At 40.2% G+C, this 17907-nt stretch overlaps 1 protein-coding gene across 1 annotated transcript; it reads right to left on the bottom strand.

The window, feature by feature from the left end:
• Positions 1-5756: 5756 nt before the first annotated feature.
• On the bottom strand, positions 5757-7939 carry pfdn4 (prefoldin subunit 4). The gene is made up of 4 exons (XM_049016269.1): positions 7781-7939; positions 7143-7250; positions 6872-7012; positions 5757-6114 (listed from the first exon to the last, which is right to left on the bottom strand). The coding sequence occupies exons 1-4, from the start codon at positions 7805-7807 to the stop codon at positions 5983-5985; spliced, it is 408 nt and encodes a 135-aa protein (XP_048872226.1). The 5' UTR covers positions 7808-7939; the 3' UTR covers positions 5757-5982.
• Between the last annotated feature and the right edge of the window lie 9968 nt (positions 7940-17907).

Genomic DNA, 17907 nt, shown 5'->3' with positions numbered 1-17907 from the left:
ATCTGGACCAATGTATAAGCTGCTAAGTCTCCAGTGTGAAGGACACTATATTTGCTAGATTTCATATTATGCAGACATAAGTGTGAGCAAAGGCATTGTTGGAATCGTTTCAGTCAGGGAGCCAGACTGGACCAGTCAGGGACCAGGAAGGGAATGACAGGGTTATCAGTAAGGAGGGGTTCTATTTGGGGGGGGGGGGGGGGGGGGGGGGTGTGTAACGTGGTATCTGCTGCAGTGATTTTTTTTTAAAAATGAAAGAGATAGTCTTTTCAGCAGGAAGAAGAAAAGAATATGGACATACATGTTTTAACTTCAGGTATTACAGGTATTAGGGCAAGCATCAGTAGTAAAGCTGAAGGTATGGAGAGCACAATGATTTATACATCCTGCAGGATACGAAAGACTGATGGAACTACCCAGTATGCAAGAGCCTCAGTCACCTGACTGAGAGCTGCACCCCACTCACAGCAAACCGTATGACAGCAGAACATGCAAAATCCAGAGAGAGAGAGAGAGAGAGAGTGAGTGAGTGAGTGAGTGAGTGAGTGAGTGAGTTCAGAGACAGGATCTAAACACCCAGCCCAGGAGGTGCGAGCTGGCAGATACACCAGAACAGCTGCAATTATTATTAATATAGACGTTGGAGCACTTTAAAAAACGCAAAAGAAAAGAAAATTTAGTAAAAGAAAAATGAGAGATGTGTAGAATGTTCAACTGAGCAGAGGTTTCAGTAAATGAAACAGTAAATGAAAGAAGTAAGAGAATTACTTCTTTCAAGCCAAAGAATTTGGTGGGAACTAAAACAAAATAAAACTAAGCTAAATTCATAGAGCGGATGAAGTATTTTCTGGTTTGCAGAATTCAGCGTAAAAGCTTATCGAGCTAATTATAGGCCCACAATTAATCAGCAAAGAATCATACAGTTGTTTTTTGCTAATACATATTTTTATATTTAAGTAATGTGCTTAGAATTCATCCCTGTTCCTACAGTTGCTGTTTATCTGGCCATTCAGATTGACTCCATGTATTGTTAGAGTATATTCTCGGAGTATATTGTGTAATCACGCCGGATTTCGTGTTAAAACGACATGCGCGGCCCTTTACGTGCTTCATGCGCCTCACCTTTAGATGAAATCTACAGAGGAAATGTTGTGCCTCAAAGCACATTTCCTGTGGTGGTGTGAGAGGGCGCCGTCTGCTTCTTATAAATATACTTATTCAAATTAGTCACTCAGGCTTGCATCTCACACACATTAAAGAGCGCAGAGTGAAAACAAAGGCAAAGGAACTGGAGCCCTCCAGTCTGCCAGAGATGTTTGGCACAAATTAAAAACAATTAAACATTTGGAATGGAGCACAGAGAAATAGAAACATTTTATTCCAATTCCATCCATGCAAAATTAGTGGGGTCTTCTGAGAAACTTTCCTAGTGTTTCCATCTATAGCCTCCCAGCTAAAAAAAAAGAAATGTTGAGAATTGAGTCAAGATGAGTAATGAACCAAATGAGCGTTAGAAGCATCATGTTGAGGTTTCCCTGAAGTATGGAAGTAGAGGTTCATAAGATGGTACTCCTCTCAACCACTGCCTATTCAGGTTTTAGGTATTTATGTGTTTATTCCTAATATTTTATCTGTCGTTCATGTGCAAATCACACATGTGCACTCAGAGGCACAGTGACAGGACCGGGAGGGCGGGCAATGCCTTGGGGCGCCGAGCTGTGAAGGGGGCCCTCAAGGGCGGCCGATTACATCCTACGTTGCAATGACAAAGTCTGCTTTATTTGTCTATTCTGCTTTTCGCAAAAAGTGAAAAGTGTCTATTAAATTCTCTTTGCTGACATTATTAATTTACACTTAACAGTAAAATAAAGGTAATAAATCTTTCCATCTTGGGGGAGGGAGAGCTGGAGAATCCGCAGACTCCTTAGAATCGCCTCTGTGTGCACATGATGTATAATTAACAAATTTACTTAGGGCCTGGTCTATGTGGCTCATAAATGAGACACAACATTTTGTTTTTCAAAATGGAGGATCCTGTAAAGCACAGGATAGACGGTGACTCTGCCAAAAGCATCGAAGCTGTTCCCTAGATCAAGCAGAGTGACCGAGCAACAAATCAACAAACCATACTCCCGCATTTTTTAGTGCTATTTATTAAAATTATATTTCACTTTGCAGTCCATTTGTCATTTTCCACGTTCTGAAGCAGTTAAAGGGGAATTCTAATTTAAGCAAAAATGGAGCAATAATGAAAAACAATAGCTGGAATTATATCGTGATAATAATCGATATTGACTGATATGGGGGGAAAATATCGTGATAAAATATATTGCCATATCGCCCAGCCCTGACCCAGAGCTACAAATAACCTGCACAGGTCCTGTGACTCTTAATCAGGCCGAGTTTCCTTAAAGGAGGCAAAGGGGAATCATGTTCAGTGTGGTGGTCTGAAGCAACAGCGCTGCAGGAGAGCACTGCCTACCTCTCCTCCACTCCACTCCTGGTGTGTTTACCAGTGGGGTGGAGTTTGGAGAGAGCAGAGGAAATCTCTGAAGTGAGCTAGGCTTGTTCATTAACAATTTATGGTACGCCGATGTCAGTATGAAATACTGTGTGAAACCTACTGGGATGATGTCTCTCTGTTAAATCCAGAGACTTACATACTGAGGTCACAGCTGATGCTGGTTACTGCCGTTTTTATTGCACCAAGTGCCAGTGCTGGGCTTCATGATGTGATTATGAAGATGGAATATAACAATCCGATGCAGCCTCAGTAATTGAATGAGATTTAAATCGCTATAGCTTGAGGGAAAACTCCTGAAATATGTCCAGCATGCAGTTTTCCTACCAGAGGTAAAAACACATATTTATTTAGCAGAAACTTTTGTCTGAAGTTTTTGGAACAATTGGTTAAGGGCTTTAGATAAGGGCCCAACATTGATATGATTATTATAACCAGCCATGGAATTAGAACCCACAACCTTCTGGATATATGCACAGGTTCCTAACCCACTGAGCTGCACACCAGCCCATTTTGTGCTCTGTCCATTTTTTACACAGTCCTGTGTTTTGTGCTTGATTTACTATGGAACACCAGATCACTGCTATACAACCACTGCAAATGCATGTATAGCAGATATAAAACCTGGGCTTGGAAAACGTGATCATGTATGCATACTACTGTGACCTGCTTACAAGGAGAATTACTTCAGAAAAGTAAGAGTCACTGTCAAACAGTACAGGAATGGTTAGCTAAGGCAGAAAACCAGTTGAAGGACTCCGAATCCATCGAGTCGAGTTTATTCAAGACTTAAGTGAGTTCACAGAATCTGACAAAGATTATATGCATTCGGCACAAGCAACTGCATGACAAGGAAGCTCAGCAAGACATTTCTAACATAGAAATACCTGTCTGAGATAGAGTACGTACTAAAAACCTCTCTCATCAAGACTTTCCTCCATTTGTGTTGTTGCAGCACCACTATCTCCCACATATAGACCAACCAACAAATAGGGGCAGTATGGGGATCAGTGGGCTAAGCCTCAGTGCCTGGGATCAAAAGGTCACTGGTTCAAGCCTGGTCTTGCCATATCTTTGAGCAAGGTCCTTAACCCCCAGCTCCCTGAGTGCCACTAAAGGAGACTGCCCTTCACAACCAAGCTCGGTCTTATCTACAGGGAGCAAGATGGGAGACAACAAAAGATTTTCCCCATGGACATCAATGAAGTGTAATCATTAACCTTCACTGTAGACATTCTTCTAACACAGAATGCCTCCTTCATACATCTCTCATGAAGACTTTCTTCCATATTTTTTCCTGCAGCCACACTGCCTCCCTCATAGTGACCCACCTCTATACTGAACAAGCTATAATGCACTGCAATTTTGTCATCATTCGTATTAAGTTATAGCTAGTTGCTTAGCAGCTTCACCACTTTTTATAAGCAGCTTAATGTTCCTGATATTTGGAGAATTCAAGGTCTGCCGAAGCAGTGTTTCTATGGCTACTCACAGCTCTAATCCCATTGGATGGTATCATGATGCTGGATGGCTTTAATTTGCAGATTTTTAAACGAACAGAATGAAACCGTGTACATGGATGAAATGAATCATTTTCTTATCTCTTATTTACTGTCATTTCGGTGTTAAAATAATACTAGTTGTAAAAATCATTCTCAAAATATTGCCCATTTTAGTCACACGTACTGATACCATCTGAGTTTAGTTTATATGTACCATTTTATATGCGAAAACATAAATACTGATGGCCATACATATAGGATTATATATCATTGCAACATGAAGAAAAACATGGATAAACATTATTTATTTGTATTATATTAATTCAAATACTCTACATGATGCTAAAATGATGCAGTCAGTTTGTAGCCCCTTACTGTTGCTTCTCTTTGTACGAAGTTCGCAAAGGTAATCGCAATGAGTGAGAATGTCGTATATTAAGTTGACGGGATCTTTGAAATGTCAACTCCACTCACAAGTCACCGCCAAATTTCATCTTGTTTCAAGCCCGGCCTTGTGTGGGTGACACCGATAGTTCAGCAATACTTTGGCTGTGAATTCTCTGGATATTTGATACATTTTCTAGGTAACACCGACCATAAAGAGTTCTAGAATTAGACTTGCAAATAATTCGTAGACTTGTAGCAGGACATCAAAGGGAATACCTCCACAATTCTCCACGCTAAGACAGTAAATTCGCTGAAGAATGTCGCTAATTGTATTTCTGATTGTATTTTTTCTGTCTTTGTCGATCAGCATGTTGTGTTTAAATTTCATATATATATTCCATCTATTTCTGTTCCTTGCACTATGATCAATGAGACTGTAATCTCATCTCAGCATATCACCCATGAATCATACAGCTGAAGATAAGAGATACTTCGACTAACATGTTCATCCCAAGCCAGGTCAGAAGCAACTTGCAGGGCCCAAACCTCCGGCTGGCTCAAATACTGTTATCCACTTACCAGCAGTCTCCGCTTCTCTACTTCTGGTCCTGAATGCTTGCGACCGTGGAAAGGTTTTCTAACACTTAAAATAATCACTATTGAGCTAGATGTTGAAATGGCATATTTGGTGTTGTGGCAAAGAGCTTTAGTCAGTAAAATGCAGTAGATACTGTGCAGTGGGCAGCCCGAAGGTGCACTGGGAACTGATGACTGGAGGCCTTGACTAGCAAAATACTTGTAATGTTCACTTAAAAGTGCATGCAGGAAATAATCACGAGCCAGATTAAACTGGCAATATGCATGTTTGCAGCTCAAATAGATTAAGTACTGTTAATTTCCGTATTTATGCAAGTTTAATCCCTAAATGCCGAGAGACAACCTAAAATCCACTTTTGTCTGAAACAAAATGAAAACGAACCTGATCGTTTGGTGTCTCCAGCTAATTAAATGTGCCATGAAATCTAAGCAGCACGCCAGTCTCCTGCCTCCAGCGTAACAACATGGAAATTTTGTCAGCTCATATTGTACCTTCCAGCTTTATAACACGCTACGGAAATTCAATTAAGTTTATCGTTATGCATTTATTTATCTATTTATTTGTGCATGTGCTTATTTATTTGGTCTACAATTACCCTTAAAGTTCATTGTGATGCATGTGTGTAACGTAGCATGCCAACAGAGGCAGACCTACTCATCTGTACACAGTAGGTGAAACTGTCCATACATAATGCACATTTTATTTCACAGCCAAAGGCTTAAGCCACAAAATCACAGGAGAGATTGGCTCCACAGAATGAATTTATTCTTATTATCCAATAAACCTCAGATGTTTACACAAATAAACTGGTAATACACATGACAGAAATTAAGATGCAGATAAATTACCCTAAGCGAGAAATCACATTAATAAACAGATTTGGCAGGCATGTGGACAGCCCTGTAGGGGGCGCCAAACTGTGATTTTCATGGAAAGTTTCTCAAATGCCATTAAGGTGTTTGCCTATCATGGATTCAGCTGTCATCTGCTTCCAGGTTTATATTATTCCCAAACTTGGCATAGAGTTGGATTTTCAAATCTGCTAGGACTTCCTGTATTGATGAAACTCGGCTCTCAAGTGCCTCGATCTCTTCTTTGAGTAATACCTATAGAACAGCAGTGTAAGGAGGTTAAGATGGATAGAATGTGTGGACGTGTCACATCTCACGCACCCCACATTAACAACTTAACATAGTTACAGCTTTTGGGGGTAACTAAGTATTACACTTCAAATTCAGAAAAAAAATAAGTCTGTTTAATTTTCTCTGAGAGAAACAAACTTGTTTTACTGAGATACAAAGCTGTCAGAGACAAGCTGTCCTTCCTTCCAAGCCTGCGTCTTGGTTACTGTCATACATGACTTCATTTTTTAAGTTCTTCTGCCCGGTCGATATCTTTACTTGCCAAATTAAACTTTATATCACGCAAGTCATTTTTCTACGGCATGTGTTGCTAAAGTTTGCTGCAGAAATGATATTTCCAGATCCAGGCATTTCAACAAGACACCCACCAATAGCTGCTTATCCAGTACCGTGCAGCACACTGCACTGATTCAGCTAGCAGTATGCTTCAACACTGCAGGAGGACACACACCCCAAACACTGGGAGACCATGCAAACTCCACACACAGTCCCCTCCCTAACCCCCACCCTATCCCTGCAGGTGTGAGGCAACTGTAATGCCCCATTAAACAGCTTGTTGTTCTGGTTTGACCGGGGCTTAGAATTAACTGAAAAAATAATCCAACATCAATACTCAGACTTAAATCTCCACAACAATCACATCTCCGACTTGTGTTGCACAATCAAGCATACTTCCCATAAATCCCTAAAATAACCATTACACACAGCAGAGAAAGCATACCTTTGCATTTTCTAACATCTCCTGTGTTTCTTCTTGAGTATGACTTATAAAGACATCCCCAATTTGAAACGGGACGAGCAATGTGTCGTCATCTAACATCATGATGTCATCGCTGGCATCCTCCAAATTCTGTAGCGATTTCTAATAAGAAAAGTTGGTATGAAAAAATACAGCAGTGTAGCCATCAACCTATTGGTATTGCATTCATAATTTTAAGAAATAATATTATAACATATAACGTTGATGATAATCAAGAATTAACAGAGCTTACTTTTTTCGCTTCGATTTCATCTTTTAGTTCTGTCATACGATTTGTGCTTCTGGCAAACTTATTGATCTTCTGTTGGTCTTCAAAGGTAACGTTTACATCTTCCACCGCCTACAAATCACATATACATGAACACATCACTCTACTAGATACAATTAAGCGGTACGATGTAGTAGTTACTGACCTTGATACAGCTGGGTGTTTTAATAGTTATTATTACTTACGATTAGTAATATTTGTTCAACTTTATTACTAAATGTTTAATCAGTTAAATTTAGACATAAACCTGTGTCCCGCGTCATTGGACAGATGATGTCTGGATCGTATATAGTAAAAAGATACACGACAGATACCAAATTATAATAACGCTATACAAATTGTAAGTGACATCAGATAATAAATAAACTATTTGTTTTTGCGCTATGTACTTAATGGATAAATGAATGATGGATTATTTGGGTTGTTCATTAGCAGCGGAGCATGGTTTTGTACAATAAGTAACTAGCTATCAAAATGATCAGTAAACCAAAACCTTCAACGTAAAAAAACTGCGTAAATCTTAATGTACACAATACGAACAACGGTTCTTGTTAAACTACACTGAAAAGCTTGCGATATTTGAAACAGGGACGCTAACTTACAACATTCTTCTTCATGGTGGCTGCCATTTTCTGTGAGAGAAACCAATTCTGTTTTACGGGTTTTACAAGTGGATTATGAATTTTCAATGTATAGTGCACTTTATGTAAAATATGTGTATATATGTACGTATAAAATTATTTTAGTTGTTTTAATTTTATTTTATATACGCTCAATATATTATCATTTAAGAAAATGATTCCAAAAACATGGTAGCTTCCATTCGAGAAGCATTAGCAGTGACCACGTGATTCTTTAAGCACACGTTGCCAAAAAATGTAGCAACACAGCATGACCAGCAGATGTCACCTTCGTAACATTCTGCGCACGCTTGTCCAAAGGTCATATTATGCGACGATGACTTCAGATGATAATATCTTTCCTGGTGAATACTCATAAGAAAATAATTAACAAAATCTCCACATTTATAAAGTGAAATTGTGCCGATGTCCATGTGTTGTTTAAAGAAATTGTCATTATTTTTTTTTATATTCATCAATACAAGATACTGTATAGAACTACAAACATTTCTGAATATTGTATGTAACTAAAAACAACAGAATGGGAGACGTCAAGGTTGTCATGACAACCACAGTAGTAATGCAATCGCTGCAAGCTGAGTGAGACGGCCAGAATAATTTCTTTGATGGTCCTTCTTAAAGAATGCTTGGAACTTTTTGTGGGTTTCTTCAGAGGCAACACTCATGTTTTCAATGGTAATAATATTCATTAACTTTTTTTTTTTTCCAGGAAGCTCTGTGAAAGCCATACTGTACAAAGCAGCTGTTGTTTAAATTGCACAGGCAATTGTTCACACAGCTGCACCCAGAAATCATTTTTCCCCCTGAAACTAATATAAATATAATCTTTGTGCAATGACAGAATCCCACACAAGAGCATAAAACTGAGCCGTAGGCAAGGATTATAAGTTTGACCGGTTCCATCCTTGGTCATGTATTTATTTATTCAGCAATTCAGGAGACACTTCGAGACGTCTTGGCAGTGTGTCTTATGGACTGCAAACACGCCGAGTATTTTGGGGCTGGCGAGCTATTAGTTGCTTCCTACTAAAATGCAGCATAGCAATTAAAGCCAAATTTTTTTGCGCTTGAGTAACTGACTTCAAAGTGAGGTCAAAAAGTCAAAATATCTTTTATCGTCAGCTTCAGGTACATGATGTGTGGAGACAGACACTGAGCTGAACCCTCGTTCTTGTTGGTCACAGTGTAAATTAGACGGAATAAACGGAATATAAATACTATAAATGTATGTGTGTGTGAGAGAGAGCGTTTGCATAGGTCATATTTGGGGACCAAATGTCTTGTACTTTCTTTGGTTACTCATGGTTAAGGTTAGGGCTGGGTAGGGGTTAAGGGTCTCGTGATTGGGATTAGGGTTTTTCCCACAGCAATGAATGGTAGGTCCCCATTTAGATAGGTACGCCAAAACACCTGATTGTGCAATTTGTTATAAAAGTTTGGGATGGAAGCAGACTGAACTGTATGTAAATAAATTTAAATATAAAGTTGTGAATCCAGAGTAATTAGTCCTTTTAACAGTCCCAGTCTTTTACTGGGAGGGGTCATTCAGCAGTCGAGATGATCTGTTGGAAAAAAAGCTGTTTCTAAGCCTCACTGTTCCGTCTTTGTGGCTGCAGAACCTCCTAGCAGGCAACCATGGAGCAGAGAGCTTGTGAGAGAGGTCTGAGGCGTCCTGGGTGATGCCAGCCGTCCTGTGGAGGCAGTTGCCATTGTAACCGACCCACTGGAGGGCCTGGCGGTCTGAGGCAGTCTGTAAGGACACTCTGGATGGTGTCTCTATAAAAGGTGGACGGGATGGAAAGGGGCTGCATCGCCTGTCTAAAGCACTACAGGAAGTGAGTTTGCTGGGCCTCCTGAGTTACTGTAAGGAGGATGTGCCGGCCTGCCATGGAGCTCATGCTTTTCCTCACTTTTATTGGATGTGTTCTGTGTGGCACTCCTTGGTTTGTCATGTGGTTTTGCAAAGGCTAGTGTCTGACGTGACTTAGGATGCGAACCTTATTTTTCACTAATTCTCTTAACCGGAGATATAGAGGGAAGTGGGACTTGAGAGCAGCCTAACTTGGTTTCGGTGTGTGAGTGACACTTGTTCAATCTTCTCCTTCCCTGTTCACCAAACCCTCAGGAACTGTGACAACCGGCAGTTAATCAAGTAAATTAAAGATGTTGCTTTGTGTGGGTTCACTCATGCATTTTTATACCTGAATATATTTTGCCTGATACCGATCAGACAGAGTAATGTATTAACATTCACACCACCAGCATTAGACTTACACAGAATTACAGATCTCGCTGGACGTGAAGGTTGTCTCCACAGAATGGCTTTCTTTAATTGCATCCAGTTTGAACAAGGATCGTCTTTTATCCTTGAATCAATGCAATTAAACTCGGCATGATTCAAGTGTAAAACCCCTAACAACCAGTCTTATGGGAAGGATGTATTGCAAGTATTTCATTTAATGTGAATCCCCCTTAAACCCAGTTTACTTCATCTGGTCGCCCCATTGCAAACCCCAAATATTACAAGCTTCTGGGAGGGTTAGGGGTGTTTTAGCAAATTCTCATCCTTCTTCATCTGTAGTCACAATATTGCCAGTGCGATCAGTTGATTTTCAGCTTCGTATTAACAAGCTAGAAGAATGAAGGATTATTCTGGCTGTTCATTTGCAGCTTGCAGAACACGCTTTTCATGCAGCTAGTAACCAGTTACCGAAATGACCAATAGGATCAGAGTGCAGCATGAAACGAAATGCTGTAATTCTTAAAAGTTTATCATAAAAATATGTTATTCTATGTCACAGAATGACACAAATAGCAACAATGAAACATTAACAGGACATAATACAAAGAAAATCTTATAAAGTGTTAAATGTTGGACAAATCGTTTGGAGATCTGTTTTTTTTTCTCCAAATAAGTCAAATTTTTCAAATAGGTATAAAAGCAAAAACACTGAAAGGCACTAATTGCTGCAGCGGGTTTGTCTGCCTGATAGCAGCTTGTGTTTGAATGCGGCAGCATCGGTCACTGAGGTGTTTTGCCTGATTTATGACCCGCTGTCTTTCACTCTGTTTGCATCTGCTGCAAGAAGACAATACTTCTTTATTGATGAAGGTCAAAGCACAGCACCCACGTGGAAATGTCGGATCCATGGGTGTCCCCTCCTCCCTCTACCCACCACAACTCTCTACTCTGTCCTGGAACCAGTACAGAGATTTCTGTTATGTGACACATTGTAGCGGCCAAGAGCCTTCTGTTTGTTTTTTTTTTTTTTTTTAACTAAGAGGAGAAAGATTCTGGGGCCTCCTACTATGGGCGGAGAAAGGCAACAGAGGGATGAGTTCATTGGCTGAGCCTGATGTCCTTCTTTCTCAGACGCGTGGACTGTCATTTGCGTGGGAGGACATGGCAACCTTCCAAGCAGTGGCCCAAAGGGGTAATGTAGGCATTTGGGTGGGTAGGGTGCTGCTCGAGAAGGAAGAACTTCAGTTTGAGCTCCATGAAAGGACGACACGTTACCCTCACTACCTCAGTAAAAAGGAAAATGTGTCTTGGATCATGACTTGGCTCTATAAACTCTAAACAAACTATACTGTGTATTATATATATATATATATATATATATATATATATATATATATATATAATTTAGTAGTTTTTTACCCTTTCCAAAATTAGCTGTACGGTACAATTTCACTAGCCCACTTTGGAAATATGATGCAACAGTAAAGGTTATCAGATATCAGAGTTGTCCACTCTCACGCATCTGGCATGACACTCACGCTTTCAGAATCTCACGCTTGTGCAAGAAATCTTACGGCAAATCTGTGTTATTCCATTATAAACCTAAAATTAGCTACGCCCGCAATGTTGGGGTAGTTTGCAAACCCTACAGACTATTTACAGGGTAACAAACTGTTACATACATGTGTTTGCATGTGTGTGCAGGCTTGTCTCAAACTGAGAATCTCACGTCGGGCAGCTGACCAAAGTTGGCAACACTGAACTTTTCTAGAAGTTCTCACTGACCATTTCCCAGCTGGATAGTGTCTTCACCACCATTACCAAATATAAACAAATCTGTGCACTTTGTAATTCAAAAATACATATGACAGACATTTAATCCCATGGAAGGGGAGTTCAATCCATCAGATTCCTCATCTTCTCAAGCCCACGAAGACACTGTAGTGGCCACATTTGAAAAATAAACGAAAACAGGGTTCTTGATGACTAATCAGTGGTAAAACGGTTCAGATAAAATTCATAACGTGATTTATTCGAAGTAATTTACAGGGGATAGAGATTTTGAAAACTGCCAGCTGTAGGAGGCTATTGACGCTAATTCTGCACAACGAGTGGAAAAATCTAAACTAGCAAGATACCTCCTTTGAAATAGACTGAAATTGTGCACAGTTGCTGCTAGACCGGCCTCGCTGATCACATTAGCGGACTTTAGTGAATTTAGTGATCAGTTGTCATTGTTGACACACCACTGCACACAACAAAATGTATCCTCTGCATTTAACCCATGTGTGACTTAGCAGGCGGGCAGTTAATTCAGCACCCAGGGCTTGCGAGTGGTACCTTACTCAGGGGTTCGAACCTGAAATCTTTCCATTATAATGGTATTTCCCTAACTATTAAGCCACCGCTGCCCACTATAACTGATGCCAGATATCAATCCGTACGTATACGTACACTGCACTTCACGTCGCTTTTATAATAACATCTCAGAAAACCTTCTGGTCTTCCCCGTCTGTTGCGTGGGCTTCGTCACGTACGAGACGCTGCTATCTTTACATTTACGCCCAAAAGCGACGTAAGTGCGGATCAGCGTCCTGGGAGGATCCGTCAGTACAAATACGCTGGTTCACGCAGCAGCGGGAGACTCGATCACCGGGGGGCGGCTGCTTCCTCCGGTTCGCGGAGACTGTCCAGAACCACGATGCAGCAAGACACATGCAATGGACACACTGTCCCCTTCTGCTGCCCCAAAGCAGCAGTAGCACCACATTTCCTCGTTTATTTAACCCAGTCGGATGACTTTATTACGATAATACGTCCATTTAATGCTATTTCAGGAATATAGAATTACCGCAGTGTTGTAATTTTGTACATATTGCTATATTATCTATTCAGTTATTTGCAATCAATATTACTACTCAGTGCTCTCTTTTTAATGTGCTACTAGGGTTATCTTGCTCATACATATGTTTATTATTGCAGTTCTTACCAGCCTCTGCTTTGTGGAACAACTCTTTGATCTGACAACTTTCAGTTGATAGATAAGATACCTTTCTTCAGATGGAATCCGGTATAACAAGAGTGATCGAGCTGCAAAAATGAGGCCAGAGGTAGTAAAATTTCTGCTTTTTTCTTCTTCTCCCTGTTCTGGTTAATATGTTTGAAAACCTTTCGGGTTCTTTGATGGACCGGCTTAGCGCTCTGGTTTGTGATCCTCTGCAGGTTAGACAGACAAAACTATCGGTAGGCTTATTTAAATTTTCGATTTAATCTGTTTAGAAGTGGTTCCACTTTAGAGAAAAAAAGTTATGTAAGTCATCGGAAAACATTTCAAAGAAATAAATAAAAGTTAAAATTAATAGACTAGGTCTAACGTAGGTGTATATGCAGTTTTTTTCATTTGAAGTAATTACATTTATCTGGGAATGATTTATTAATATTGCATAATTAAATCTTTTACAATTTTATTTCACATGAATGAGGTGTAGCCTATATAAGAACCATTAGATGTGGATTATTAACAGTTTATACACCCAAAGGTTAAAAGGCCAACCAAGACATGGTGTTAGGCTACTTGGCCGATCTACATGGCCCATGGCTATGCAATAATGTGCATAATGTGTGTATACCTGTAGGGGGTGGATTAGGTTTGTATTACATGGTAGGGACCAAGTGTGCCCCACAATGTGATTAAAAGCTTATTTTGACGTTTTGGGGACCATTTTTCAGGTCCCAACAATGATCTGTGAATGCAATAAAAACTAAAAAATGCCAGAAGTCCCATATTTTGCTTGGTTACTTACGGTTAAGGTTAGGGCTGGGTAGGGGTTAAGGTCGTCATATTTGGATTAGAGTTTTCCCCATAGAAATGAATGGAGAGTCTCCACAAAGCTATAATTACAAACCCATGTGTGTGTGTGTGTGTGTGTCTGTATTCCCTTCAATAGAATGGCCTTCTAGCTTCAGCATCCCCCCGACAAGCACGCTCAGGATAAGCGACTCAAAGACGCATGAAGTTCAGACGAGGGATGAAAATTCACAGTCATTTTTTTCCCCCTAGCTTATAGTTTTGGTCTCTCCTTAGCTTATTAAAGACCAAAGTTCTACCACTCCCAGTTCAGCTCCTCTGAGTAAATAGTGGAGCACATCCCCAGGCTGATGCGATGCCAAGCTGACAGCCGTAATCATTTCACGTGGCGCCATTCTGCTCCGGTAGCCGTACTGTATATTGAAAGTAGCACGGGAGGTTGTTGAAATGGGCGAATAAAACGATGATGGTCGGGCACACGGCCATCCTGAAGTCGGCTTCAGGCTCACCAGCCAAGGAAGTTCATTCTCATATCTGCAGCGATCAGCAAAGAGAACCTGGGGCAGGATGTGCCTCACCAGCTTGCCAGGGCTGCAAACATAAATACCGTACCGCTGTTGATCTCCGTGCGAGTAAAGAGGCTGCTGTCTGCTGTCACACTGACAAATCATCACTGCAAATGATTCTGTTCCTCTGGGCTGAATCTACAGTTCTTTTACTTATTTTGCTTTTTCCTGTTGCAGGACAAGATTTTAACTGAGCCTGTCTCAGCTGCCAAGAATAGTGAGAAGACAAAAGTCTTGTGACGGCAATTATTCTCAGGCGTTCTGTTATTAAAAGTCAGCGCGAGATTGAAAAGGAGTCAGTTTCACATGGCATGACTCATAATCAATTTTTTTTTTCACCCATGTTGGAAGAAATGTGTGAGTTGTGACAGACATGGAAGTTAATTCGTACACAGGTGAATAACAGAACGTATTAGGTCAGAGAAAAGGCTTCGAGTTTCACTGTGCAAACACCGGCAACGCCCATAGCTAATATAAGGAGATGCTGCCTTTTTGATTAACTCTTATAGCAGGTTTTATTAATTGTGTGCGTTATTTAAAAATACCCTAAAACTTTTAAGTTAATCGTGGTGCAATTTTTCCTTTGTAATAAATATAAAAAAGTTACAGAGTTACCCACTGTATTGTCGGGCACAATAATATCCATGGATAGTGCTGTACATCCAGCATCTGACAGTTCTTGCACTGCGTCACTTGTTGCCCGAATTATGAAATATTTGGCCACAAGAGTGTATTTATAATCTGAAGTTTAATTATGAGCGGAGACCCCTATTTTTTGTGTAAAAGATTTCTTTTCTGATCTGTGGTGTTGTAATGGGTTCTGTGTTCTCCGACATTGCCTCTGCTCCATTTGCCAACAATGGAGTTCAGTGGGCAACCACGCACACCACAGTGCTACCTCCACCCCCACTGAGCGCAGTTGTAATGTTACATTGTATCAGCCAGGCAAGAATTTCCAGCATTTCCATGTCACAATAGGGCTTGCCCTCACTGCATTCCACACACAAATACACTGACTCAGGACTGCCGAGGAGGTTAAACTTAGGCCACAACACCATGCTCACCTCAGTGTGCCATGATCAGGCTCGCCGTTGCAGAATGGCCTCAGAATAGAATAGTAAAGTAATAGCCAAAGCACTGATTCTCTCTTTCACATCTGCATAGTTTTTCACATGCTCTGCAGGCGTCGGTTTTATTTTGACCTCAAACGTGAAAGTCAACATTAACGGTGGCTGACCTTTAATAAAACTTAATGTTTTGGTATTTAAACTCTGAATTATTTTTTTAAAATCTCAGTTACTTGCAAAATACAAGGTATTTTATTTAATAATGATTTAAGTATATATGGCCACGGATTTGTATTGTTTTTCTACTATAAATTCTTCTTTAAATTTGACTCATTGGCATGTCATGAAAAGGACCATCTTACGCCTTCAAGGTTCATTCAACAAATATGACGACGTGCTACTAAAATGTATGCTTGTTAAGTGAGCAATATGTATTTTATCTGAACACTTTTTAAGCAAATTTAAACAAACCTTTTTGCTTCCAAAGACCAATAGGCTTTCCTGGCAAAACAACATGAAACAGATGCATCCGTTTAAGGGCTAAAAATGGCAGTTTAAAACAAAGGATAGACGCAATGGAAAATAAAACCGAACAGTCAACTGATGCTCTGCTTATCCTAACTGGGTAATTAGTCTAATAAGTGCCAGATGGGCTTCAATAGCTGAGTCAACTGATAGCACAGGACTGGAGATTAATCACCTAGAAGTCACAGAACTACTTTATTATGTATGTATGACAAATCCTGTTTTTTCCTAGTGATACAAGATCTTCTAAGCTGCTAAGGCAAGTTTTTGCAGTTTTCCCTTATAGATTTAATTTTATCCAAAGGAACATTTTTTTGTTTCATAAATCAAGGTGGGGGTATTAAGGGCCTTTCTCAATGGCCCAGCGATGAAATTACTTTGCTGACTTGGAGATTTCAACTAGTAACCATCTGATGACTGGCACAGCCTACCAACCCAGTAAGCCACACCCCCAAAATTGCCTTGTGCCCCTGTGGGTACACACTGTTCATAATCCTTACTAGGTGGTTGTATTATTTGGGACTCTTTATAATGTATAGAAAAAAATAGCTTCTTGTTCTTTGCGAGCAGGTGTGAAAGGGAAAACTCGCTCATAGCAAAACTGTTCTCATGTCAGCGATGAACTTTCCTGCTGTATTGTCCGGTACATCTAAATAAAGTGAGCGGACATAAACACTGTTGCCAAAGTTATGATATTCACTGGCAATTCAGCAATCAGCTAAGATAACTGCCAAACTCCTTGTAAATCCGGTGCCTGGTGACGGAGGACTGAAATGTAGGTGAAAAAAAGTCTCAGTTGAAAATGGAAGCTCTACTTATGGAATATCTAATACAGTCCATCCCATCTGCATTGCGATGTTCCCCGTTGTGGTTTTGATATATTGTGGGTTCAGCATCAGAAATTACATGAGAAGTATTTGGATAGTTATTGAGAGTTTTCAAAAATAGCTGATCACACGCAAAAAGTTTAGCTAACTGAAATGCATGAAATGTATGTACAATGCTGGTTTGGAGGCTGACATACAGATTGAAGGTAACCTCCTTTATGATGTTCGTATCACGTTTTTCTTGCTTCTTCTCTCTTGGCTCCTCAAGGGGACTGAGGAGGGCCAAATTGGTTCTTCCAGATCGTGAAAGTAAAACAGTGCATGACAGAGACTCTGTAATATGATTTATGCCATTTCTCATTTCCTGACACACCTACGGTGTCTCTCTCATAGCCCAATGTATACACTGTGAGTCCTTCTCTGATGGAAAGAGTTCTTGGCAAATACAGTTGTTTTCAGTGGTTTGTCAAGTCAGTGGATATCCTCCATTTACATCCTGCTTCTGTGCAGCCACACCTTAGCAAGGTTGATGTATCACTTGTCCTGCAAGAGGATGTTTCAATGGCCAAGAAAATATACCAATGTTTGCCTTCTAATTCTCTCTCGCTCTCTCTCTTACACCCACACATACACACACACACTATCATATCTTTGTGGGGACCATCCATTCTTTCTATGGGCAAAACCCTAATCCCAGCAATGACAACCTTAACCCCCACCCATCCCTAACCTTAACCATAAGTAACCAAACAAAATACAGAACTTTTGGCATTTTTGGTTTCTTGATTGCATGCCCAGATTTTTAGAAAATTGATTTTCCCCTCGTGGGGCTGGAAAAACAACCGGTTTTTATCACATTGAGGAAATATTTGGTAATATATACATGACCCTCTCTCTCTCTCACACACACACACACACCTATATGGTAATGTTACCACATAGTTGATGAGCTCAGTGTTACATGCCGACTTGACCTGTGCAACATTGTTGTCATCTCAAGATTAAATCATAACCCGTTGATTAAACACTGGTAGCTCCACCCGCTCACGCACA

The sequence above is a fragment of the Brienomyrus brachyistius genome, chromosome 6, assembly GCF_023856365.1.
Source record: "Brienomyrus brachyistius isolate T26 chromosome 6, BBRACH_0.4, whole genome shotgun sequence".
In the NCBI taxonomy this organism is placed as follows: domain Eukaryota; kingdom Metazoa; phylum Chordata; class Actinopteri; order Osteoglossiformes; family Mormyridae; genus Brienomyrus; species Brienomyrus brachyistius.
Note: the sequence above shows the minus strand (reverse complement) of the source record. Positions and strands in the feature narration are given on the sequence as shown.

Coding starts and splice junctions, on each gene's coding strand:
- pfdn4 (XM_049016269.1), bottom strand. CDS start 7,807: ATGGCAGCCACCATGAAGAAGAATGTT. Junction 7,251..7,780: donor CCACCATGAAGAAGAATGTT/GTAAGTTAGCGT, acceptor TGTGATTTGTAG/GCGGTGGAAGATGTAAACGT. Junction 7,013..7,142: donor ATGAAATCGAAGCGAAAAAA/GTAAGCTCTGTT, acceptor TTTTCTTATTAG/AAATCGCTACAGAATTTGGA.